This window comes from Lepidothrix coronata, unplaced genomic scaffold (genome assembly GCF_001604755.1).
Source record: "Lepidothrix coronata isolate B3197 unplaced genomic scaffold, Lepidothrix_coronata-1.0 Scaffold305, whole genome shotgun sequence".
Lineage (NCBI taxonomy): Eukaryota > Metazoa > Chordata > Aves > Passeriformes > Pipridae > Lepidothrix > Lepidothrix coronata.
Window position 1 is genome coordinate 46008 of NW_016690485.1, and position 24750 is coordinate 70757.

At 57.6% G+C, this 24750-nt stretch overlaps 1 protein-coding gene across 1 annotated transcript in view; it reads left to right on the forward strand.

Annotated features, from left to right (window-relative positions):
- The window catches only part of DCHS1 (dachsous cadherin-related 1), a 48026-nt gene that overhangs the window by 2375 nt on the left and 20901 nt on the right, over positions 1–24750 (forward strand). The window contains exons 2-7 of the mRNA XM_017837548.1: positions 4109–5919; positions 19605–19793; positions 19893–20124; positions 21147–21383; positions 21685–22704; positions 23082–23269. Of these exons, the coding sequence (XP_017693037.1) occupies positions 4109–5919; positions 19605–19793; positions 19893–20124; positions 21147–21383; positions 21685–22704; positions 23082–23269 (3677 nt within the window). The remainder of the gene's footprint in view (positions 1–4108; positions 5920–19604; positions 19794–19892; positions 20125–21146; positions 21384–21684; positions 22705–23081; positions 23270–24750) is intronic.

Genomic DNA, 24750 nt, shown 5'->3' on the forward strand with positions numbered 1-24750 from the left:
CGCTCCCCGCTCCGCTCGGGCCCGCAGCCCCCTCCCGGCGCCTCCGCGGCTCCGCCGAGCGCCGTCCCCGCGGCGGGTCCCCCCCGGGGCGGCCCCGGCCCCGCCCCCGGCCGCTTTGTTCTGCCTCCGCCGCGCAAACAATGGAGCGGGGGGGCGGGAGGGGGGTGCCGGGGGGGCGCGCCCGCGGCGGCGCAGCACCGCGGACCCGCGGCCGGACCGGGCTCGCCCGCGGCCCCGGCGCTGGCAGCGGCCGGGCGGGACGGGACGGGACGGGGCGGGCCCGGTGCCGCCGCGGGGCAGACCCGCCGCGGGGACGGCGCTCGGCGGAGCCGCGGAGGCGCCGGGAGGGGGCTGCGGGCCCGAGCGGAGCGGGGAGCGGGGCTGGCTGAACGCCGGCACAGGGACCGCCCGGTGCGGGACGCCCGGGAGCGCCGGAGACAAGGACAGGGAGCGGCAGCGGGCGGTGGGCCCGGAGCTCCGGGGGAGCGCGAGCCCCGACAGCCGGGGGCACGGGTGTGCAGGGAGCAGGCGAGGCCCCGCAGCGCCTCGGCGATGGGCACAGCCTGGCAGGACCCGGTGCAGCGCGGGGGTGTCCCGGGGCTGGGACTGCGGGAACTGGCTCCGGCGTGAAGAAATTTCATTAGAACTTCCTTTGTGGAGGAAGCGTTCTCAGAGACAGGAGACCCCGTGAGTAGCCCCAGTGTGGCACAAAAATGGGATCCACAACGGTGCGGTGGGTCACTGCATCCTTGGGAGAGGATGGCCACTGCCACTGTGACTGCTCGGAGCCCATATCAGAGGGACACGGGGCTGTGTGGCCCGGCTGGGAGCGAGCAGAAGAGTGCTGGTCCTGAAGGCCCTGGTGGGAAATGGTAGGAAGGCCAGGAGGCATGGAGATGGCTGTAGCAGCAGGCTAAGTGCAGGCTGGAAGGGAGTTTTTAGCCCAAGGGTGCACTGCAGGCAAGTCTAAACTGTGCATGGTTCAGAGGGCAGATCATCTGAAACTAGAGAGAGAATCTGTGTGAATGTAGAGGAGGAAAGCATATTCCAGGTCAGTAACTGGTGGTCAGCAAAGATTAAATAGGCTTCTGAATCCTTCCTCATCTGGACTGGTGTCTCAAAAACATCATTACATGAGTCATGGCCTCTCATGTGAGACTTAGGGTATGGCATCAGCAGCATCTGCAGCTTTGATGGGGCCTTTGCACAGCAAGCACTCTGACATCTGTTTGTGGCGTGCACAGTGGGTGCCATCTTTCCATCTTCTCTGCTGGGGCTGCTGTGGGCCCGCATCCCTTTTCTCATGGCTGACACGAGGCGTGAGGTGCCACTGGAAGGCAGAGGTGGACACAGTGGTCCCAATGCAATTCCATATATTTTTTTCTTCCTAAATGTGACGTATCTGCTAAGTGTAGGCTGGGCTCTCCTGGTGCCCCAGCCTGTCAGCTTGGATGTGCTTATGGATGTTGCAGCTCGCTCCATTTTAGCTGCCTTTCCTGTCAACATCCTCACCATGGCTCTGGACCCCAAACGCCTGTGTGGAGAGATTCTCATCCTGGCAGTTTTCTTCAGAGGCTCCTGCTGCCGTTTTTCACAAGGGATCTTGGTGCCCGGCAGTGGGAGGGAGAGAGGGGGAGTGGGGCAGTCTGGCTCACGTTACACGGACTGGCCAAGCCAGCCCCTGCGCTGAGCTCTCTGCTAACTGGAAGCAGCTGTTCAGATTTGGTGACTCTGCATCCACTGAGGTCACTGTTATCTCCCTATGACCCAAGCCTGCAGACCTCATCAGAACAGGGGGCTTCTGCTACCCTGGACTGGTGTAGTTTGGCAGCTGGGCAGTTGCACCTCTTGCCAAAAGACAGGCTCTGAAACTACCCAATTGCATCCAGGGAGGATGGAAATGGAGAATTTTACACAGGCTTTCATCACCAGTTCCCCAACCCAGGGACCCTAACTTTTGTTCCCTGGTTGTCCCAGTGCTCTCAGCTGGTCTTCACACTCCCCAGATTCACTTTTCAAGTTTCTCTCCTCCCTGCCAGCAGCTTACAAAGCCTCACTGGCTTCTCAAGAGCTGCATTACTAATCAAACCAGTTGGGCTTTTCCCCATATCTGTGGCCTGATCTGTTCCGGGCACAACGCAAGATCTTTCAGCTCCATCCTGTCCTCAGCCACTGAGTTTGCCCCAGGGAACCTTGGCCCTCTACCTGCTTTTCCACTCTCATTTTTATTTTTTTGTTCTTTGTGTCTAAGCTCCTGCCAAGACTTTAAACCCTCTGCCCTGTCCCTTCCCATGACCTAAGCAGCTGGGCACCACTGGGATGGTGCAGTTTCATCACAGAAGCTACCTGGGACTCCATGCTCTAGCACTGCATGTTCTGGGGGTGGGCAGTTACCCCTCCAGCTGGGGAATTAGAACTGGCTCCAACAGACAGACAGACCTGTCTAGGACCACTGAATTGGTGCAGATTCCCAACTCAGAGCCCAAAGGGACAAAAGTATCTTCTTTTGACTTCTGCTCTTGGAACAGTGCAAGGGTTCTCACTTGCTGGGTGCAAGGGAAGCATGTGGATTTACCTCAGAATGTGTGGATAGACCTCAGACACCAGATGCCCACTGAAGTAAACACTTCTTTATGCGTAGAAAATACTTTTTAATGTTTCTGTTTCTATCAGTAACCTGGAATTTCTACAGGCAAAACCAATCTAAACAGCTGATCCAAGGTGGGAAAGGGGACCCAGGAATAACCATCCTATTGTTCCCTAGAAAGGGTTAACACCGCCGTGGGTTCTTTGGTCAAGGGCTGACATTCTTAGTTCCCAAACTAAACAATGTCAGCCACCTCCGTCCCCCAAAACAGGGAGGTTCCTGCTCCTTCATCTGACATGAGCGGCTCCTGAGTGTGGTTATGGGACCAGCAGCAAACGCTTTCAAGAGAGTCCAAGTGTGAGCTCATGCTGCCGCCATCCCCGCAGACCACGGAGCCTCGTTCACCGGGGCTGAGCGAGTGCTGAGGCTGGTGCTCCTCACCAGCTCCTTGGCCGCTGGGTTCCCCTGGCTGTCTGTTCTCAGCGGGGGTGGGCAGGGCAGGGGCTGGCAGCCCGTGGACACGGGGAGCGTGTCTGCCGTGTCCGGCTGCGGTGCTGCAGGAGCTGTGGCTGGCTGCGCGTCCCTCCCCCATTGCTGCAGCGAAATGCAGCTACGGGGGAAAGGGAGGGAAGGAGCCGGAGCCAGCAAGGAGCAGCGAGAAGGAGACAAAGGAGGGGAGTGAGCAGCAGAGGGTGTGGGACGGGAAGGAACCCGAGCAACCGGCAGCTCAGAGGGAGTCGCTGCGTTCCTACTGCACTGCCACCACCCTCCATGGTACCAGCTTGGGGCACCCACAGATCTCGGTGCCAGCCCAAACAATGGGCATGGTCTGATTTTATCCCGGGCATTCCCAGCTGTGGGCACATCCTTTGCAATACAGCCGTTTTGATTTATTGTTCACTGGATGGAAGCCCACTCCCTCTCTGTGCTCCCTCCCAGGGACACCAGATTTCCACTTCATGGGTTTTTGGCACCTATATCCCTGTGGTCCCGAAAGGCATGCTGCTGGGGAGGGGGTGGGGGAGTGGGGGACGAGAGCTAGAGTCTCAACTGGTCACTTGCTGAGCTCTCTCACGATTCGAGACCAGCTTTTCTCAGGGTGGAGAGGTGCAAGGCTGCTGTTTGTCTAAAAACTTCTGTCCCCTTGCAGACACGCTCTGAGCCTCACAGGAAGCGTTCAGCTGTTAAAGGCACAGGAGCACGCTGCTCTGGGGCAGCTGGTGCCAGTGTTGCCAGCCGGGTGGTGGTTGGGAGGGGCAGTTTAGGGTGTAGGTGATGGGGTATGAGCTGCTCACCTCGATGTGCTGTCAGGTGTGACCTGCTGGGCTGACTCCATATGCTGTCCCCGGCCTCCGTTCTGGGCACCCTCTGACATGTTGTCACATTTGCTCCTTGTGAGAGACAGGTGATATACAGTGATTGGGCAGCAGGTACTTGGCTGGCCTTTCCTCTCAAGGCATTTTTCTCTGTCCTTCCTTTGCTCCCTCTTAATCAGTATCCTCTGGTCTGCATTCCATGCAGGATTAAAGCAAATACTGCAAAGGAGATCAAGACACCCTCTGCTCTGCCGGTTGCCAGCCATGGAGCAGATGAAAGGGTCAGCCATGCTTCTGCTGGAGCTGCTCATTCTTGGGGGCCTGAGAGCAGGGATGGGCTCTGCTGTCCTAGGCACCCTGGATCTACAAATAGATGAAGAACAGCCAGCTGGCACCATCATTGGGGACATCAGTGCTGGCCTGCCCCCTGGAACTAGTGCCTACATGTATTTCATCTCGGCACAGGAGGGCAGCGGTGTCTCCACTGACTTGGGGATAGATGAGAACACGGGGATCATCAAAACAGCTCGTGTCCTGGACCGTGAGACTCGGGACCACTACAGCTTCATTGCTGTCACCCCGGAGGGCGTCACAGTAGAAGTGAACATCCAAGTGAATGACATCAATGACCACGCTCCAGCCTTTCCCAAACAGCAGAGCACCCTCCAGATCCCAGAGCACACACCCATTGGCAGTAGGTTTCCCTTGGACCCAGCCTTTGATGCTGACAGTGGCCTCCTGAACACACAAGGCTATGTGATAAAGGGAGGGAACATGGGGCAGGCCTTCCACCTGGAAACACGTCGAGGACCCAACGGGGTCCTGTATTTGGACCTGGTGGTCAGCAATGTTCTGGACCGGGAGAATCGTTCATCGTACTCGCTGCTGTTGGAAGCCTATGATGGTGGTTCTCCTCCCCGGAGCACCCAGATGACGCTGGATGTGTCCATCCAGGACATCAATGACAATGCTCCCAGCTTCAACCAGAGCCGCTATCATACACTGATCTCAGAGAATCTGAAACCTGGCAGCAGCATCCTGCAAGTCTTTGCCTCTGATGCAGACGAAGGTGACAATGGGGATGTGATTTATGAGATCAACCGGCGGCAGAGTGATCCTGACCAGTACTTCACCATTGATGCCCGGACTGGAGTCATCAAGCTCAACAAGGGTCTGGACTATGAAGTGAGGAAGGTGCATGAGCTGGTGGTGCAGGCAAGGGATAAGGCTGTCCATCCTGAGGTCACCACAGCCTTTGTCACTATTCATGTGCGTGACTACAATGACAACCAGCCCACCATGACTATCATCTTCCTGAGTGAGGATGGCTCCCCACAGATCTCCGAGGGAGCCCAGCCCGGACAGTATGTGGCTCGCATCTCTGTTTCTGACCCAGACTATGGAGAGTACTCCAATGTCAATGTTACACTGGAGGGAGGGGATGGCAAGTTTGCCCTCACTACTAAGGATAACATCATCTATCTGATCTGTGTGGACCAACTTCTGGATCGGGAAGAAAGAGACTCCTACGATCTGCGGGTGACAGCTACTGACTCAGGAACACCCCCACTCCGGGCAGAATCGGCCTTTGTGTTGCAGGTGATGGATGTCAATGACAACCCCCCACTCTTTGACCAGCAGGAGTACAAGCAGAGCATCCCCGAGGTGGTGTACCCAGGCAGCTTTGTCCTGCAGGTGACGGCTCGTGACAAGGACCAGGGTCCCAACGGGGAGGTGCGGTACAGTATCGTGCATGGCCACGACACCCACTCCAGCTGGTTTGCCATCGACCCTGCCACTGGCATTATCACCACCGCTGCCCCACTGGATTACGAGAAGGACCCTCAGCCTCAGCTGACTGTGCTGGCCACAGACCGGGGAACTCCTGCCCTCTCTTCCTCAGCTGTGGTGCACGTGGCCTTGCAGGACGTCAATGACAATGAGCCGGTGTTCAGGAGTAACTTTTACAACGTATCCCTGAAGGAGAACACCCCTGTTGGGACCTGCTTCTTGCAGGTAGGTACAGTCTTGGGGAGGGCATGGCCAGGGCTGTGAGTGGCTTGGGGTGCCACTGCAGGGTGTTCAGTGCAGATGCCATGGCTTTGACGGGCAGTGTTTGCAGCAGGAATGCTGGAGCGGATATTCCTGCTCTCGATGTGAGTCTGGAATGGGGCCAAGCGGTGTCACACCCTTTCTGCGTGTGAGTCGTGGGCAATGCCACTGACACTGGGCACACTGCGAGGCTGTCCATTGTGCAGAGCACGCTGTGGGCCTCAGTTGAGGTGGGTTCTGCTGTGCCAGGCCTTGCTTGCACCAGTGTGGAGCTGCCTTGCAGCCAGGGCACTCACAATAGAGCTCAGGAACCACCTCTGGGAAGCTGCCTGTAACCAGGCTGCAAACTTCCCTCTCCCCCACTCCCCCTCCCCTGTGAGGTCATTAGCCCAAGTTCATCAGTGTTACTGGGGCTGGTTGTGAGCATTAGTATTAATTATGCTAATGAACTGAGGCACGTGCTGCTGCGCCAGCCTTTATGCTGCAAGAGGTCGCAGCTGCTGCCCCTCCGAAAGCTCCGTGACCCCACAATGAGCCAGCAGTGCCGTTTGGATTCTGTGTGTTCTGTGTTCCCTGCATTTGGTGTTTCTGTCACAGCTCAAGCCCTGGAGCCCTGGTTCCTGGGGACAGGTGATGCCACCCGCCATCAGGACTGGGGACAGTGGAGAGCTGGTGCAGGGGTGCAGTGAGGCACTCCTGACCACAGTGGTGTCCAGGCTGTCCATTGGGACAAGCATCAGTGACATTGAGGACACTTCTTTGCTGAAGCCTTGGGACATAAGCATGTCTGGCTGGGGCCATAAGGAGCTCTGGAGCCAGGTGGTGAGAGGCGCCCACGGTGCCAGGAGGAGGAGGAATTCTGGGGCCCATGAGACAAGGCAGGAGGAGGTCCTGTGACCTGGCCTGGGAAAGGGGTCTCTAGATGGGCCTGGAGAAGGATTTGGAGCTGGCAAGAAAGAACTGTCTATGGGTGTTCTGTGGATGCATGGCAGAGGCATGGGGGGTGTGAGTGGGGGCTGGGGAGGGTGGGCTGTGGTGGGTGTGTGAATGCAGGTGACTGTGAGTGGGGTGGGAGCACTAGAGAGGGGCTTGCAGGGGGCTGAATGCAGGGGATGGGGTAGGAGTGTGAGGGAAAGGAGGAATGTAGCAGAGAAGGGATGTGGGGCAGGGGCAAGTGTAGGATAGGGCAGATCTGGGGGGTTTGGGGATGGGTCAAGGTGGGATTAGGGGGAAGTCTGGGCAGAAGAAGTGAGTTGGAGATGAGGAGGAAGATTTGGGTCAGAGGAGATTTAGGTTTGGTCTACGCAGGGTCCCACTACACATTGTCCCATTCTGGGGTGGGTAGGGATGGGGCAGGGCTGGGGACAGAAATGGGGAAGGGGTCAGGAATGGGTTCAGGAACAGGGTTGGAGCAGAGGAGCTGCATGTCCCTGGGTGAGCATGGTGGCCTCAGGCGTGTGCGGGGATGTCTGGGCTGCACAGCCCCCAAAGGGAGGCCCTCCTCTCTCCTTGTCCGTGCCTTCCCGCTCAGTGCCGCTCGCCATGTGGGAAGGCGCTCTGGAAATGCAATCGGAGATGGCGGCTGGGCTCCTGACTGCGAGCGCGGGGCTGAGCCGGAGGGAGAGCGGACCCTGCGGATGAGCCAGGGTGTGCGAGGCCGTGGGGACACATCCAGAAGCGGGTCCAGCATGTGGCTGCCTGGCCCTTGAAGGGTCCAGCCCGGTTCCATGCTGCACAGGGCACGGAGCTGACCCGGCGGTCAGTAGCGACAGAGGCTTTGGCCAAATTTTGATGGTCTTGGCTCAGTCCTTGTGTTTCGTTTGGAAACGGCGCGTCTGGGCTGAGTGCAGGTAACTCCCGCGTGGCCTCGGCACAAAGCAAACAGCTCACACATCTGCTGCTGCTTCCTCTGAGCCGGGAAATGTGAGAGGATGGGAAAGGAGGCTGGCCAGGCTGATGGCTCGGCCGGGGATGCAGCAGGAGCCAGCCAGATCTGGGAGCTGGACAGAGCCAGGGCAGGGAGCCCTGAGCTCAGAGCACAGCTGCCCAGCATGACCACCCCTTTTGTCATGAACAGGAGGGCTTTAGAGGTGCTGCCAGGGCCCACAGTGGCCAGTGTTCCACAGGGTTACCCATGTCAGGTGTGCTGCCCCACAGCCCCTGTTGTGCCATTGCTCCTGCCTGGCTCCGTCTGTCCATGGCTTCCAGGCATCAGGGCTCACCCTGACTTGGGATGGTAAAGGGTCTCTGTCAAGGTCTGGGTTTGGGCCATACCCACACAATGGTCACGAGAGCTCTGGCCCTGCCAGATGACATGCAGGACACAGGACAGTCACTCAGGTCAGCACAGAACTCGGTGGGTTTGGTTCTCCATCGGACTGTCATGTTTCTAAGCAGAAGACCCTGGGAGGATGAGGTCTATTTTCAGGCAGTGATGTCTGCTCTCTGTGGGTAGGACAAACAGTGGGGAACAGAGGAGTCCCTGTGAGTGACCAGGAGAGACCTGAAGAGTGTTTGCAGGTCTCCTGCTTCCCGTCTTTGCCAGGTCAGTCTTTGTACCTGGGGTACAAACAGGGATGAGCAGAGCAGGTTGCTGGCCTGAGCTCTGGAGAAAGAAAAGGAACTCATAACATCTCCTCTGTCACTTGTGTTTATCATGGGCCAAGTCCCACAGTAGCAGACTCTGCATGAGCATGAAGCAAAGAAAATGGCAAACTCTCAGTTCAAGTCTGAGATGAGAGAGAAACACCAGTGGAGACAGAACCCATGTAACCAGTGAGCATACAGTCAGCAGAAAATGGAGCAGGAGACAGTCACTGGCTAGCTCCCTTGTTCCTCTCTGTGGCCATCAGCTGACGATGCAGAAGCTTTAGGGCACACTGGACCACGTTCCAGTGCTGTGGTTCCATGATAGGAAGCACTGCTCTGGTATAAATTCACCCTGCTGGCTTAAATTTGTTTTAAACATTTGACTTGTACCAGCATGCTGCATGCATGGTCAGATACTGTTTTTCTGGGACTTTCTGACTTTTCGTGCTAAATCAAGCATTGTCTGTGCTCTGACAGAGAGCCGTGAACCCCATGTAGTGAGCATGGGCTGACTGGACAAAAACCTGAATGACATGAGATGGTGGTTAATTGAATCTTGCATAGATCCAATATTGATGATTATGGAACCAGAGCATCCATACACACAATTGTTGGGGGATATCCAAAATGAAATGCTGACCAGCAATGCACCCAACGTAGAGTCTCTGCAGTTTTGAGGATAAGTCTGATGAGTTTTGGGTCCTGATTTGTGATTCCATGGGACATTCGTGGGACATGCATGCACTGCACTGGGACAGTCCTGTGGGCTGTGCCCCAGGGAGGAAGACGTGGCTGAAGAGCTGTAGGCTACACCAGGCCACATACACTGTATTACCAAAAGAGAATGTGTGGAGGGCTAATCCTGATGCCTCGGTTGTGCTGCTGAAGCAGCAGCTGTGAGGGGACACAAGGCATAGCTGTGCATGGGGACTGAAGCAGCACGAGGACTCATGCTCACCAACTGCTGCCAAGGAGAGGGGGCATTGCTGCCTACATTTGCGTTCTTGAGTCAAGGGATTTAACATCAACCTATTTTCAGACCTTTGCACGACATAGAACAGGCCTCCCCCTCCTCAGAAACAAGGCAAGCTTTCCGAGGCGAAAGGGGGAGATGCCTGTGAGTGTGCTGGGGAGTGAAGCAAGGGGAGGGAGAGCATCATGGTCCTGGGGAGTGGGCTGCCATGTGGGAGAGTCTGGAGGTACACAGGAGTGTGGACATGGGGGAGATGTTGGTACATGGGGAGGTTGTGGGGGGAGGTGAGTGCTGTTGTTACGGCCAGAAGAGCTGCATTTGTTCCAAATTCCTGTGAAAGTTATTTCCTTGCGCTGCCAGCAGCCTCCTCCTGGGCTTGGCACAGCAGCCAGCGCCATGATTAATTCAAGTAGCATTTCCCCTGGAGCTGCAGCAGCTTTTCCACTGCAGCTGAGAGGCCCCAGCCCCTTGCGCTCCTCTCCCCCCATGCTCTGCTCCTCCTCCCAGCCCCCTCGCACAGCTCTCTCCTTCCTCCACGCAATCCCCAGCCCCCTCACAGCTGCCCCTTTTCCCTTACCTCTGCTTCAGCTCCAGGCCCCTCAGAACTCCTTCCTCCCACCGCCCTTGCTCACACAGCTCCCTCCTCCACATGCACCCATAGCCCCACGCTGGTGCACGCTGCCCTCCAAAGGGCCAGTCCCCGTGTCCCCCTCACAGAGCCCCAGCCACCAGCATGGGCCCCCCAGTCTCTGCTCCCTCCTGTTCTACCCACACCCCTTGGTCAGTGCCAGCTGCAGTTGTCTTCTTCCCCAGGACCTTTGCTGCTGTGCCCCAGGGCAGCTCTCACTGGCTGTGCTCTCCCTGACCTGCACAGCGCTTGGGACATGCCAGCCTCTCCTTGCTCCCTACGGATTCACAGACTGATTTGGACTGGGAGGAACCTTAAAGCTTATCTCATTCCACCCCCTGCCATGGGCAGGGAGACCTTCCACTGGACTAGGTTGCTCCAAGCCCTGTCCAACCTTGAACACTTCTGGGGATGGGGCAGCCACAGCTCCTCTGGACAACCTGTGCCAGGGCCTCCCCACCCTCACAGGGAAGAATTCCTTCCCAGTATCCCATCTAACCCTGCCCTCTGTCAGTGTGAAGCCATTCCCCCTTGTCCTGTCCCTCCATCCCTTGTCCCCAGTCCCTCTCCAGCTCTCCTGGAGCCCCTTTAGGCCCTGCAAGGGGCTCTCAGCTCTCCCTGGAGCCTTCTCTTCTCCAGGTGAACACTCCCAGCTCTCCCAGCCTGGCTCCAGAGCAGAGAGGCTCCAGCCCTTGGAGCCTCTCCATGGCCTCCTCTGGACTTGTTTGAGCAGCTCCACGTCCTTCTGCTGTTGGGACCCCATCCCTGCCTTGGTCTCCAGGCTTGCCCTGCCTGGCATGCTTCATCTCATGCTGACCCCAGCCCTGTCTCTCCTGCATGTCTTGCCCAGCCACGTCCCATCTTGCTGCACAGACCTTCTCTGTGAGCACTCCCTGCCTGAGCTCTGCACGACTGAAACCCAGCCCCACACCTTGGTTTGGGGTCCTTCTGCCACTTCTGCCCTACACTGTGGCTGCCCTACTCAAGCCCTGCACCGTGAACACTCTTCCCTGCAGAGCCCAGCTTCCCAGCCCCACTCAGCTCCAGGATTCCCTGCCTTATTCTGCTTCCCAGCTTCCAAGTCTGCTCAGCACCCTCCACGGGCTCCCTATGCCCTAGTTGCTGCAGCTGCCATTTCCCCAGCCAGGACACCTGGGTGCCCAGGTGTGAGCCTTGCTCCTTTTCCTTTTGTGCCTTAGTCTGCCCCTGCGCTCAGAGGCCTCCAGGCTCCCAGAAAGGCGCCGTGTGTCCCCAGGCTCCTGCACCTCTTGCCCAGCCTCACCCTCCACATCCTGCATCCTGCCTTCCTGACAGTGTCTGTGGTTAGCCCACTTCCCCTCATCCTCCAAACTGAGGGCTTTACCCCATCCCAGAGCAGTGCTGGAGGCCATTGGCAGGCCCTGCTCCCCTTCCTGGCTGTGTGTGGCTGTGGCAGCCTGATGTGTTTCATAGAATCACAGAAGAGACCTTAAAGCCCATCTTGTTCCACCCCCTGCCATAGGCAGGGACACCTTCCAGTAAACCAGGTTGCTCCAAGCCTCGTCCAACCCAGTCTTGAACACTTCCAGGGATGAGGCAGCAACAGTTCAACAGGCAGTGTGGAGACTGTGGCTGTGGGGCTGCCAGCCAGCCCCCTGCCCACGCCCGGGGCATTGGGGACCCAGCGGCATGAGGTGCCGGTGCCGGCAGCTGTGCAGGCGCTCCCCGGACGGGGGGCTCCAGCAGCCGCGGGCTCTGACCCTCGCCTCAGCCACGTGTGCTGGACTGTCGCTGGGCCGAACCCTGACCCCGCTCCCTCCCCCGAGGCCCGAGCGTGCTGGAGGCTGAGACGCAGCCCGGGAGCCAGGGACGGCTCCTGAAATAGCCGCGTGGCCGCTCCCCGGCTTTTAGCTGGTCAGCGGCTGTGCCAGGGCCGGGAGGGCAGGACGCCTGGCACGCACTCCGGCGCAGGGAGCCGTGCGTGGGATCGCTGACCACACTGGCGCCAGCCTCCCCTCCTCTCCCACCAAGAGCCGTCACTCGGAGGGGAGGGAGCCCAGGGCCAGATGTTTGCCAAAGCCACAGTGTAACATGTGCGCAGCAGAACCCCAGCCAGGGCCAGGCTCCAGATGAGCTCCCTGCCTGCGACTGCGCTGGCTGGAGCAGGGAGGACAGCCAGGGAATGGAGGCCCGAGCTGCTCAGCAGTGCTCAGTTGCTTTCCAGCGTTGCGGGCTGCGCAGGGGCACACAGCTCAGCAGCAGGGCTGTGAAGGCAAGGGATGGCTCCAGGTGGGGGACTCTGGTGCTGCCCTCGAGATGAGTCTGTGGGAAGGGGAGGCTTTGACTCCCACAGGCAATGCAGCTGAGGACCCCGGTGTGGGGCTGCACTTAATCCATCCCCATCTCTGGGGAATGTAAGATGTCTGTAGTGCCTTGGCTCCTGTCTTGCTGGGGAACTGGGAGGAGAGGGTGAAATAGCAAGGCCTCGATGCCCATCTCTGCCCTCCCAGTTCTCAGTGCAGTGGGGAGAGGCACACTAGCCCAGGACCCCGCTTCCTTTTCTAAGGCTGGTGCTCTGGCTCCTTTCTGCCTAGCCCTGAGCCATCTTGCTGCTCTCTTGTGTCGTCCTCTTCTGCTCTGTGATGGCCACAGCACTCCCACCAGGTGTTGTTCTGACCAGCTGCAGGGCACTCCAATTAAGTCTTCTCACCACACCTGAGGTGTAGGTGGGCAGGTAGCAGGTGCTGCTGCCCTCTGTGGTCAGGGCTGTCATGCAGGGCTGGGGAAGCAGATCAGCTCTCTTGGACAGTTGGAGCTCAATGGGGAACTGGGGTGTTTAGGAGGGTCTTTGGAGATCACAGAATGGTTGTGTTTGGAAGGGACCTCTTGAGATAATCTAGTAAACACCCCCCCCCCATGCACAAGCAGCACCATCCAGAATTGTTTGCCCAGGATGTCACCACTTCCCTGGGCAACCTGGGACAGAGCTTGGTCACCCTCACAGTGGGAAAGTGCTCCTGATTTTCAGAGGGACCCTCCTGTGTTTTACTATGTGCCTATGGCCTCTGATCCTGGCACTGGGCACCACTGACAAGAGCTTGGTTCCATCCTCTTGTTGTCTTCTTTCGTGTATGGATGATACCCCTTCTCTTCTCCAGGTTGAACCATCCCAACTCCCTTAGCTTTTCTTCGCAGGAGATTTGCTTCAGTCCCTTCATTATCTTCGTGGCCCTTCACTGGACTCTCTCCAGTGTGGCCATCTCTCTCCTGTACTGGGGAGCTAGCAGTGGACCCAGCGCCTCCAGCTCCGGCCTCACCAGCGCTGAGCAGGGGGGCGGGATCTCCTCCCTGACCTGCTGACCACAATCCTCCCGATGCTGCCCAGGATACCATTCTGCTTCCTTGCAGCAAGGACACCTTGCTGTCTCATCTTCAACTTGGCACCCACCAGGACCCCCAGGGCTTCTTTTGCCAGGCTGCTTTCCAGTGGGGTGGCCCCCAGCATATATTAGTGCAGGGGACTGTTGCTTCCCCAGGGCAGAACTTTGCACGTCCCCGTGTAAAACTTTGCTAGGCCTCTCGTCCATCTCTCCAGCCTGTCGAGGTCCCTCTGGGCGCATCATGACCCTCTGGCACATCAGGCTACTCCTCCCAATTTGAGGTCATCCGCGTATGTGCTGAGGGGAGGCTATGCACTGCCCCGTCATCCAGGTCATTAATGAAGATTCCAAACAGGACTGGACCCAGGATTGACATCTGGGGTACACTGCCAGTTACTGGCCTCCAAGTAGGTGTTGTGCCCCTGATCACCACTCTCTGGACAGGAGCCATTCAGCCCATTTCCAGCCAACCTCACTGTTGGCTCATCCAGCCCATTCACCAACAGCTCCTCCACGAGGATCTTAGGGGGGAGAGTGTGAAAGAACTTCCTGAAGTTCAGATAGACAATATCCACTCCTTTTTCGTCATCTACCAGTTGTTTATCAAGTGGGTGAAGCATGATTTGCCTTTGGGAGAAACCATGCTCACCACTCCTGATGATTTTCCTGTTCTTCCTGTGCATAGATATGATTTCCAGGATTAGCTGCTCCATCAGTTTCCCAGGTGGGGAACTGATCAAGGTGGGGCTGACTGGTCTGTAGTTACCTGTCATCATGGCTAGGCTTCACAAACAAAGATTTGGGAAGGACTCTCCCCACATTTGCTACAAGCGCGCTGGTGGCTAAAGAGGCCAATGTGAGATAGACAAGTCCGGTTGCAAAAGGCACAGTGGAAAGACTCCTTGCATGGTATCGGCAAGACACGATTCTTTCTGTGTTGTCTTTTCTCCTCGAGAGTGATCCCACGTGCGTTCTCAAAGGAAGCAGCAGCATTATAGATGGTGTGTCTCCAGGCCTCCCGATTGGAGGCCAGAGTAGACCAGTGAATCCTGCTGCTTACTCTTGAAGATAGGAGAGAGATTTACCTTCCTGCAGATTTCAGGCACTCCTCCCAAACACTGTGACTGAGAAACGATTATTGTGAGGGGCCTAACAGTGGCGTCTGCCAGCTCCCTCAGCACTCATGGGTGCCCAGAACACATGTCCAGTTTGCTTAGGAATTCAGTGACCTGTTTGTCTTCAACCAATGGTCTATCTTCCTTGCTCCAGCTTCCATCCCGGTCTCTGGGGCCTAGGATTTCTGAAGACTGCTCTTACTAGTAAAGACTAGGGTAGAGAGGGCATTAAGTACCGCAATCTTTTACATGTCCTCTGTCACCAGGTTGCCCATCTCCTTCAGCTGTGGTCCTGTATTTTACTTAGCCTTCCTTTTGTCACTGATGCACTTACAGAAGCTCTTCATCTTGACTTTGACATCCCTGGCCAGATTAAAATCCAGTTGGGAATTGGATGCCAGCAGCTGCGTTTCCATGTAATTACTCTGTTCAGTGGGTGATTTCAGCAGAAAGTGCCCCAGGTGTGTTCCCTGAGCCCCCCCCGCCCCCCCCGTGATAGCATCCTCTTCTACACCTATCAAGGAAAAGGCTTCAAAACACAGCATCGGGTTAATCCCCTGAGTTCCTTAACACATCCTCTGGTCCCAAGGGCACATGCCAGTTCATTTGCATCCATTATGTGACAGAAAGGATGTAGTTCATCTGTCACTTTCGTCCAGCTCCTTTCCCTCATCACCACTTCCTGGCAGAGCACAGCTCATGAACCTCTCCCCTCAGAGCCTGCCTTCCAACCTGTCTTTCACCCACCTGATTGTCTAGCCCTCCAAGCTGTATCATCCTGCCTTGGATATGAGGATTGTGGGAGAAGGTGTCGAAATCCTTCCTAAAGTCAAGGCAATCGTCACCCACAGCTGTCAGCCCTTTGACCCCACATCCCATCATTGTAACATCACAGAGGGCAAACAGGACAGTCAATCCATGATGGCTCTTCCCTCCCAGGATACTCCATGTGGCCAAAAACATGCTCTGAGAGAAGTCGCTCCATGATTCTCCCAGGGACCAAAGTGTGGCTGACAAGAATTTAGATCCTCAGATGATCCTTTTGGCCTTTTTTGAAGGTGGGGTGTGATATTTACTTCCCTCCAGTTGTCAGGAATCTCCCCTGATCTCCACCATATGTGAAGAGCAGCCCTATAAATCCATTTCTGTCAGCATCCGTTGATGCAGCCTGTTGAGTCGCATGGATTCATGTGGATCAACTTCATTAAAGAAATCCTGACTCCATCTTCACCCCTCTCTGTTAGCTCTGAACCCTTTTGAACAGCATGGAGGCCTGGGAAACTGGTGGAGACCAAGGTGGAGGAGGCATCGAGTGTCCCAGTCTTATCTGTGCCTGCTGTCACTAAATCACCCACTACACTTGGAAATGGGCCCTTCTTCAGCCTTTTCCTACCACTGCAGTGGTAGAGGCTCTTTTTGGCACCCTCAGTTCGCCTTGCAAGTCTCAACCCGACTTGAACTTTGACTTTGCTGACACCCTCCTGACATGCCTGGTGATGTTTATAAATTCATACTGTGTAGCTTGCCTCTATACCCACCTCCCATCTCATAGAATCATGGAATGGTTGGGATTGGAAGAGACCTTAAAGCTCATCTCATTCCACCTCCCTGCCATGCGCAGGGACACCTTCCACCAGCCCAGGTTTCTCCAAGCCCCATCCAACCTGGCTTTGGACACTTCCAGGGATCCAGGGGCAGCCACAGTTTCTCTGGGCAGCCTGTGCCAGGGCCTCACTACCCTCACTGGGAAGAATTCCTTCCCAATATTTAATGTAAACCTACTCTCTGTCAGTGGGAAGCCATTCCCCCTTGTCCTGTCACTCCAGGCCCTTGCAAATAGTCTCTCTCCATCTTTCTTGCCAGCTCCCTTCAGGTACTGGAAGGCTGCAATCAGGTCACCCTAGAGCCTTCCCTTCTCCAGGCTGAACAATCCCAATTCTCTTAGCATACGTTGCCTTTTGCATGGCAGCTGAGACCTGAGGCCCCTGCTTAGCCAAGGCCATCTGCTGACATGTCTCCTTGCTTTCCTGAGCACTAGGATGGACTGTTCTGCACTGTGCTGTCCTGAAGGCTTGCCAGCTTTCCTGAGCTCCCTTGGCCTTCAGCGCTGCCTCCCATGGGATCCCTCCCATCGACTCGTTCCTTGTATAAGCTGAAGTCTCTCTTGCACTCCAGGGTGTGTACTCTGTTTCTCTCCTTCCTCACTCCCTTTAGGATTCTGCACCTGCTGCTTCATGGCCACTGCAGTCACACCTGCTGCCAACTGCCCCATCCCCAATCAGTGCTCTCTTCTAGTGAACAGCAGATCCAGCTGTGTGCCACCCCTGCTTGGCCAGGGACATTGGAATTCTTTGTGAGATCAGGGGTCTGTGATCCTGGCTTCCCCAGGTACTGCTGCCTCCTTGGCAGCTTTATTTCAGGGATTTCCTGGCAGAGCATTGATGTCCTTGTGCTTAAAGCCCTTAGTGGCTGTGGGGACTCCATTCAAAAGTCAGAGATGAGGGGGCTGTGAAGGCTCCATTCAGGCTCAGAGCTCTGACTCCTGCTCCCACATATTCAAGGAGCAGGACTGGCACAGCCCCAGTGGAGTGTTTCCTGGGCAGTTCCATAGGCAGCTTGACCCCATTTCCCTCTGTTTTTCAGGCAAACATCAGGAGTCTCATGAGTGAGCTACAGTAAAACCAGCTGTGGATTCAAGCTTTGGGGTGGATGCTAAATACAGACCCTGGGGCTGCCCTGCGTTAGCTTCTAGCAAAGTTCCTGGAAAAATGTCCAGACTTGTTTTAAAAATTTCCAGGAGTGGTGAACTCACCGCAGGCCTTGATGAGCCCTTTTGGTGGCTAATTACCCTCACAGCTAAAAATGTGTCCGTTTCCCAAACCATGTGTGCTCTGAGCCTGCAGCCTTGTGTGCCGGCTGAAATGAGGTGGCTGCCGTACCTGGTGGCCGGTGGACCCCTGTGATGTCTCTCAGGAGTCCCCAGGAGGCATCACCTAGCTGTATGGGGGATCCTGCTGCCCTCGGGCCTCAGTCAGGCCCTGCTGAGTGTGGGCGGCCCGCAGGCAGGCAGCCAGCCCCATCCCATGGGATGCACACATGGGATGTCAGCGGTCTGTGGGCAGGGAGCTGGGGCTGGGGGGGTGCCAGCCACAGCCTCCCTCCTGCACACAGTGGCAGAGCACAAAGCAAAGTGTTCAGCGGCCCCAAACTGAGCCAACACCGTTACCTGCTCCAGCAAGTATTTCCTGTTCCTGTGGCTTTTCTCTGGGCACCAGTTTAGCATCACCCATCCAAGGGAGACAAGGCCAGGCCCAGTTGCACACCGGGGTGTGGGTATGGGGCTGTACCCCAGTTACAACAGCCAACATGGAGCCACTCCGCTGGTACCCTTCAGATGAGCTCCAGTGAGGTCAGTGAGGTCAGATTTGTACTCTCCAGTGAGCAGCTCCCCAGCAAGGGAGGCTGGGGCTATAGAGGGAAGGGTGAGCTCCAGAGGAGCAGATGGATCCAGTTTCCCAAAGTGCCTCCTGACCCAGCTCTGTCATGACACCTGTGTCTCTGAGTGCTCTGCAGCTGGAGCAGGGAGGGGGGATCCTGTTCCATGGTGCTTCTTCTGGCAGCTGCTGCAGAGCTGGGAAGCAGATCCTCTGCACAGGAGCCTGGTGCTCACTGGAGATGTGCTCTGAGCTTCTCCTTGCATGCAGCCCCTCAGACCGCAGGCATCAGGGCTGGCGGGGGTGTTGCAGGTGCTGCCTCCTCTTCCCGGTCAGGGCAGGGTGGTGCCACCCCAGCCGGGCTGACTGTTCCCTCCTGGCCCAGCCGTCCTGTGTCCCCTTGCCCTTGTCCCTCCGTCCCCGGTGGCCGTGCTCGCAGCCCCCAGCTGGGCCCTCTCCTTGGCGCGCGCCCGGCGTTCCTGCGCTCCTCGCGCGGGAGCCGAGGCCCCATGGCCGCTGCAGGGAGGAGCTGCGGCTGACGAGGCCTGAACTCCACTTCACCCGGGCCTGGCCCAGCTGCCTCCCCCCGGCTCCATCCCCCAGCTTTGTTCTCTGCCGAGCTCCCAGCTGGTGGAGGAGCTGTGGGCAGGGATGTGGGGTCAGGAGTTGGTTCCTGCTGACCTGAGCTCTGTAGGAGCCGTAGGAGGAACTGAGGTGGGCAAGCAGGGAGCAGCATTCATCCTCCTGCTGTGTCTGTCGTGGTGGGTTCGGTTCTTGTGCCCCAGGCTGAGTGAGGCTGGGCTGTCACAGGGCAATGCCACTCTCCATCCTCATCCCCAGCACCCGGGGCTGCTGGATACAGAGCTCTGAAAGCAGGACAGAGCCAGGGCTCTGGTAACAGGGGGTTGGCTTTCTTCCTGTCCCATCCTGAGTGTCTTTGAGAAAAGAAGGAACAGAGAGACAGGGGCAGCTCTGCTGCCGTGCAGGTTGTCCCTGGCTGGCTGATCATGTGGGGGGCAATGGGGGTGCTTGACTGTGAGGTCCTTGGCATCTTGGTGAGCCTGGGCCTTTCTGTTCCCCTGTCCCTATGGTCTTTTCTTTTGTCAAGGCAAGTCTGTTGACCTGGGTGATGGATGTTGCCACCTGGGTGGTGAGGAACCCGCAGCAGTGCTGGAGATAGAAAGCAGAGTGCAGCTCTTGCACACAGTGCTCCCCCTCCTCTATGTCCCCTCACAGGGACCCGCCAGCACAGGCTGATCCTAGGGTGCCTCACAGCTGCGGACAACACTGCCCATGGCACTGTCTGCATCAGTGAGCCCTGGGAGCCCTGTCCTGCTGCAGGGAGGGCTGCAGGGGAAGCGGTGGCTGGTGTGGGACAAGAGCTGCAGGCTCGAGACAGTCACTGTCACTCTGCGTCACAATGATCTTCTCTGAGGACGGTGTGGTGGCTGTGGACCATGGAGCAGAGGGTGGCAGTGGGGTGTGGTGATGGGGCAGGGCTGGGTCTGGCTGGTGGTCTGCTCTGTTAAGGTAGTACCCTCCCTGACCCAGGTGACAGCCACAGATGCAGACAGTGGAGCGTTTGGCTCTCTTTCCTACTCCATTGGCTCTGGCATCGGCAGCGTTGTCCCCACGCAGTTCAGCATTGACAAGCACTCGGGGCAGCTGTGCACGGAGCAGCCCCTGGACCGCGACGAGGGCACGTCTGCCTACGACTTCACCATCACTGCTGTGGATGGGGTGAGTGCTGGCGAGGCCGTGGGACGCGGTGCTGCCGCCTCAGCATTGTGCGAGGGATGCTGCTGCCCTTGCACTATCTCTGACCTAGTCCCTCTGCAGGGCGGCCTGAACTCCATGGTGTACGTGAAAGTGTTCCTGGAGGACACAAATGACAACCGGCCAGTGTTTTACCCGCTGGAGTACGCTGCCAGCATCAGCACACAGAGCATGCCAGGGACAGCTGTGCTGCGTGTCACTGCTAACGACAAGGATGAGGGGCTGAATGGGAGAGTGACCTACCGCATTGTGCTGGGAAACTCGCCCCCGCTCTTCTCCCTCAACAAGGACACAGGTGAGAGCTGTCAGGGAGCCAGAGCAGGCAGAAACCAGAGCATTGTGATATGGGAAATGTCAAAGCAAGCCTGTGTATCAATGCTTGGACACCTCAGCAGTACAGTCTGCCTCCGGAGTATGCCTGTTCTTTTCCCTGCCACATCATTCCCTGTTTGACTTCTTGAGCCTCTGGCAGCCCCTTCCCAGATTCAGTCCCTGACCTCTTGTTTCTGCTCCCTGCTCTGTTCCTCGTTTGTCCCATCTTCCTTCCTCTCCCCCCTTCCCCATCCCTGACTCACTGTGCCTTTCCTCCTGCGTGCTGATGCTTTGCCCCATCAAGCCGTATCCTGGTTTGTTTCTTGTCCCTGCCAGTTCCCTCCTCTCCCCGGCTCAGTTAACTCTCCTCCGTATCTGTCACTCTTGGTTCCACCATTCTCACTGACTGTGTCTGCTCTGCCTTGCGTTGGCCATTGAAGACAGAGCAATTTCTGCTGGGGAGGTGGGCGCATGAGCGTGCGGTGGCGGGGGCTCTCAGCAGGACAGGAAGGTGCATTGAGGGATCTGCAAACTGTTCCCAAGTTCCCCGCAGGTAACTGGGATGAGACAGGCACTACCAGCCCTCCTAACACAAGGTCACCTCCTTCATAGGGCCTGTCAATTATGGTACTTTAGTCCCAAAGCCTCCCCATAGCCCAGGACCCACCTGCTGTGTCATGACTCTCACCTGTGCCCCAGATTAGAAAGCCCTCTCCCCTCCTTTCTCTCTCCCAAGACCTACCCTCTGGCTCGTGTCCCTCAGCCTGTACCACTGCTTAGCTCAGGGCTGGGTGTAAGGTTGAGTGGGGAGTATTTGGGTAGGCTTTCCTGGGAGGGCTCCTCTCCTTCACTCCAGCTCCTCTATAGCAAGCTCCCTCTATGATTCACATTGTTTCCTGTCCCCTCTGATCTGTCTTTTCCAGCTTTATGGGTTGGCCTGTCCCCTGGAGCCAAGTGACAGACAGGGGTGCAGCATAGTGCCCCATCAATGGCTTTCTTCCCCAGGTGTCATCTCCCTGTCATGGTCCCTGAGCGGCAAAGCCAACACCCTGGTGCAGCTGGTGATCTCTGCGCAGGACGGGGGGGGCTTGCAGGCACAGCCAAACGCCCGGGTGAACATCAGCATCGTGGAGGGCACGGTCTCACCTCCTGTCTTTGAGCAAGCTCAGTACTTCTTCACTGTGCCCGAGGACACGTCGCAGGGCGCCAGCGTGGGGGCTGTCCAGGCCCACAACCCGCCAGGTAAGGCATCGTCCCTTTCGCATGCCATCACTTTCCCTGTCCCCACACCATCCTGAAGGTCCAGCACCCACCACACTTCCTCACAGAGCAGCCCTGCTCTGGGAGCTGCACGCACACACGTCTGAACGTGCACCCTATGATTGTCACCCAGCTCAGTATGTGTGCTTACCCATGTCTATACACACACCTATGCATCCATGAGCATGGGCACAGTGCTGCTGGACATCTCAGACCACCTCCGGCACAGCCAGCGCTGCCCAGCCTGCTGTCATTCCTCCTGTCTCCATCCCTTTGTCCACAGGTCATGCTGATGACATCTTCTATTCCATCTCCTCGGGAGATCCTCATGGCTACTTCTCCATTGATTCGGCCTCGGGGCAGCTCCGCACCAGCATGCCTCTGGATCACGAGTCCCAGGCAGTCCTCATCCTGGATGTCCAGGCCCGAAGCGGTTCACCCCCTGCCTACAGCAACACACGCGTGAAGATCTCTGTGTCAGATGTGAATGACAATGTGCCGGCATTCCCAAGCCCCTCTGACTCCATCCTGCTGCCAGAGGCCACAGAACCTGGGACTACAGTCTACACCGTGCAGGCCGAGGACCGTGACAGCGGTGCCAACGGCCAGGTGACCTTCGAGCTGGTGTCAGGGGGTGAGGGCACCTTCAGCGTGGAACGCACCTCGGGGGCGGTGCGGCTCCTTGGGGCCCTGCAGTTTGAGGCCAGCTCAGCCTACAGCCTGGCCATCGTGGCCCGGGACAGCGGTGTCCCACAGCTCAGCTCCACCTTCACGCTGCTGGTGCACGTGCAAGCCGAGGATGACAACGGGCCCATCTTTGACACTCTCACCTACCGCGTGGAGGTGCAGGAAGGTGTCCCCGTCTCCACCCGTTTCCTGCAGGTGAGGGCCCTGGCACACGATGTGGAATCCACAGCCCTTACCTACCACCTGCGTGCAGACGGGGACGCTGCTAGCTTCGGCATCATGCCTGAGAGCGGCTGGCTGTACGTCAAAAGCGCCCTGGACCGGGAGATGCGGGACCTGTACGTGCTGACGGTGCTGGCCTCGGTGGGAGGCAGCGGGGCTGCGGGGGACACCCGGAAAACTGGCACCAGCACCGTGCGAATCAGCATCACTGATGAGAACGACAACAGCCCTCGGCTGAGCGAGGAGCGGTACTTCTTCACCGTGCCTGAGAACCAGGCTCCTGGCAGCAGCGTGGGGAGGGTGACGGCCAGCGACCGGGACGCGGGGCAGAACAGCCGGCTCACCTACCGCCTGCTCCAGCACGATCCCAACTTCCTTATCCACACACAGACAGGTGAGAGACTCCTGGCTTTCTAGGTGGGGCTGACTGGTGGGAAAGCCCATGACAGGACAGCAGTGATGGCAGACAGGCCAGTGCAGCAGCAGAATAGGCACCTTCCTGCCCCTGCAATGCTGGGCTCCAGCAACACACCTGAGCAACACAGCTGAGCACAGTCTCTGCTCTAAGAGAGGGCTCGAGCTGTGTCCCCACCTCTCTGTGTTCCCACTTCTTGTGCTTGTCCCATCCCTGGAAGTGTTCGAGGCCAGGTTGGACAGGGCTTGGGACAACCTTGTCTAATGGAAGGTGTCCCTGCCCATGGCAGCGGGGTGGAACAAGGTGGGCCTGAAGGTACCTTCCAACCCAAACCCTTCTGGGATTCTCCCTCACAGGAGAGGTCAGCACCAAGCACAGCCTGGACCGGGAACAGCAGTCCAGCTTCCAGCTCCTGGTGATTGTGCAGGATGGGGGAGCACCGCCCCGCAGTGCCACCGGAACCATCTATGTCACCGTGCTGGATGAGAATGACAACGCTCCTGCTTTCCTCCACGTGGGCAGTGGTCAGGAGCTGCCCGTGCAGGTAGAAGCACAGGCTGGAGAGTTGGTGAGGCAGGGATCAGGTAGCCTCTGGTTATGGGACAGGCAGTTCTTCTGGGGGATAGGGAGGGGTAGGGACACCCAGGAGAGTTTTGGGGTGGGAGATGAGCAGGCACGAGTCAGATCTATGCATATGCAGCAGCCAGGGCAGTCTGGCAAATTTGACTGAGACATGGCAGGATGGGCATGTCCTTGGGCAATGCAGGCATCCTGGTGACAGAGCAGGCAAGGGCTGCAGAGGGCTCTGGCACCAGCAAGACTGGCCAGCAGACAGAAGCTCTTGGCTTGCATGTGCCTGCAGGGAGAGATGGCAAGAGGAGCCCTGAACCTGACCCAGAAGAGCCAGGGTAAGCAATTGTGGGTGGGAAGGTGCAGGATGCCATCACCTAGATCTGGGGATTTTGGGTACAGCCACCCTTACTTCTGGTAGGTCGAGAAAGCAGTGCACAGCTGGGCTTGGCACACACAGTGGTTTTCTGGGAGTCCGCTGTGGCTGCCAGCTTTCCCTCAGCACTCTGGTGGCAGCATTCACCAGGCACTGCATGTGCTGCAGACCCAGTTATGTGGGTGCTGCTCAGGAGAAGTGGGTGAGGACCAGCCTCGCATCTGCCTGCCTCTGCTCTGCTACGTCCCTAAGAGCATCATGAGGGGCAAGGGCTCATGGGAGTCGACCAAGGATCGCTGGCAGCAGCAGAGCACAGTGAGCAGCCAGAGCCCTGGCCTCATCTCCTTGGCACAGGGACAGCCTGTGGTTGGACACTGCATGTCAGGCTGTGTGCTCAAAGCCCCTCACATGGGGCTGGCTCACACACGTCACAGTGATGGAAACCGCTCTCTGTCACAGATGCTGCCTGAGCCACGCACCCCCTGCAGAGCAGGCAGATCTGTGTTGGTGGTCACTGCCTATCTGGGTGACACAGGACCTGGGGACACTCTGCAGCTCCAGCCAGGCCTTCCCTGTTCATTGCTGCTTCCCTTCATGTTCCAGGGTGCAGCCATCCCTTGCCAAGATGCCTTCTTGCGTGCCCTGATCTGCTGGCAACATTGCTAGCAGGGCTTGGCCTGGGTGAACGCATCTCCCAGGGCCCGAAGGAGGCAGAGAAGACAGTTAGTCTTGCCCTCTCTCTGAGCAGCACTCTGGGACCAGAGCAGGTGAGGGAGCAGCCAGCCACGGCATGGCTGAGGCTGCGCTGGACGGGCTCTGCAACACAGCAGTGCTCGCAGCCAGGGTCCGTATGAGCCCTGCTCCTGTGTGGGGACACCTGTGACATGCTGCATGGCAGGATCTGCAGCTGATCCCAGTGTCTGGGGGCACGAAGTGCTGCGAGTGCCCTGCTACAGCTTAGGAGGGCTCTGCTTATACAAAGGGACCACAAAAGCAGGTATGTCCTTCAGGGGACGGGGCAAAGCTGGGATGGGTTCAGAGCCCTGACGGCAGGTAAATGCTGCAGCAGCTCTGAGCAA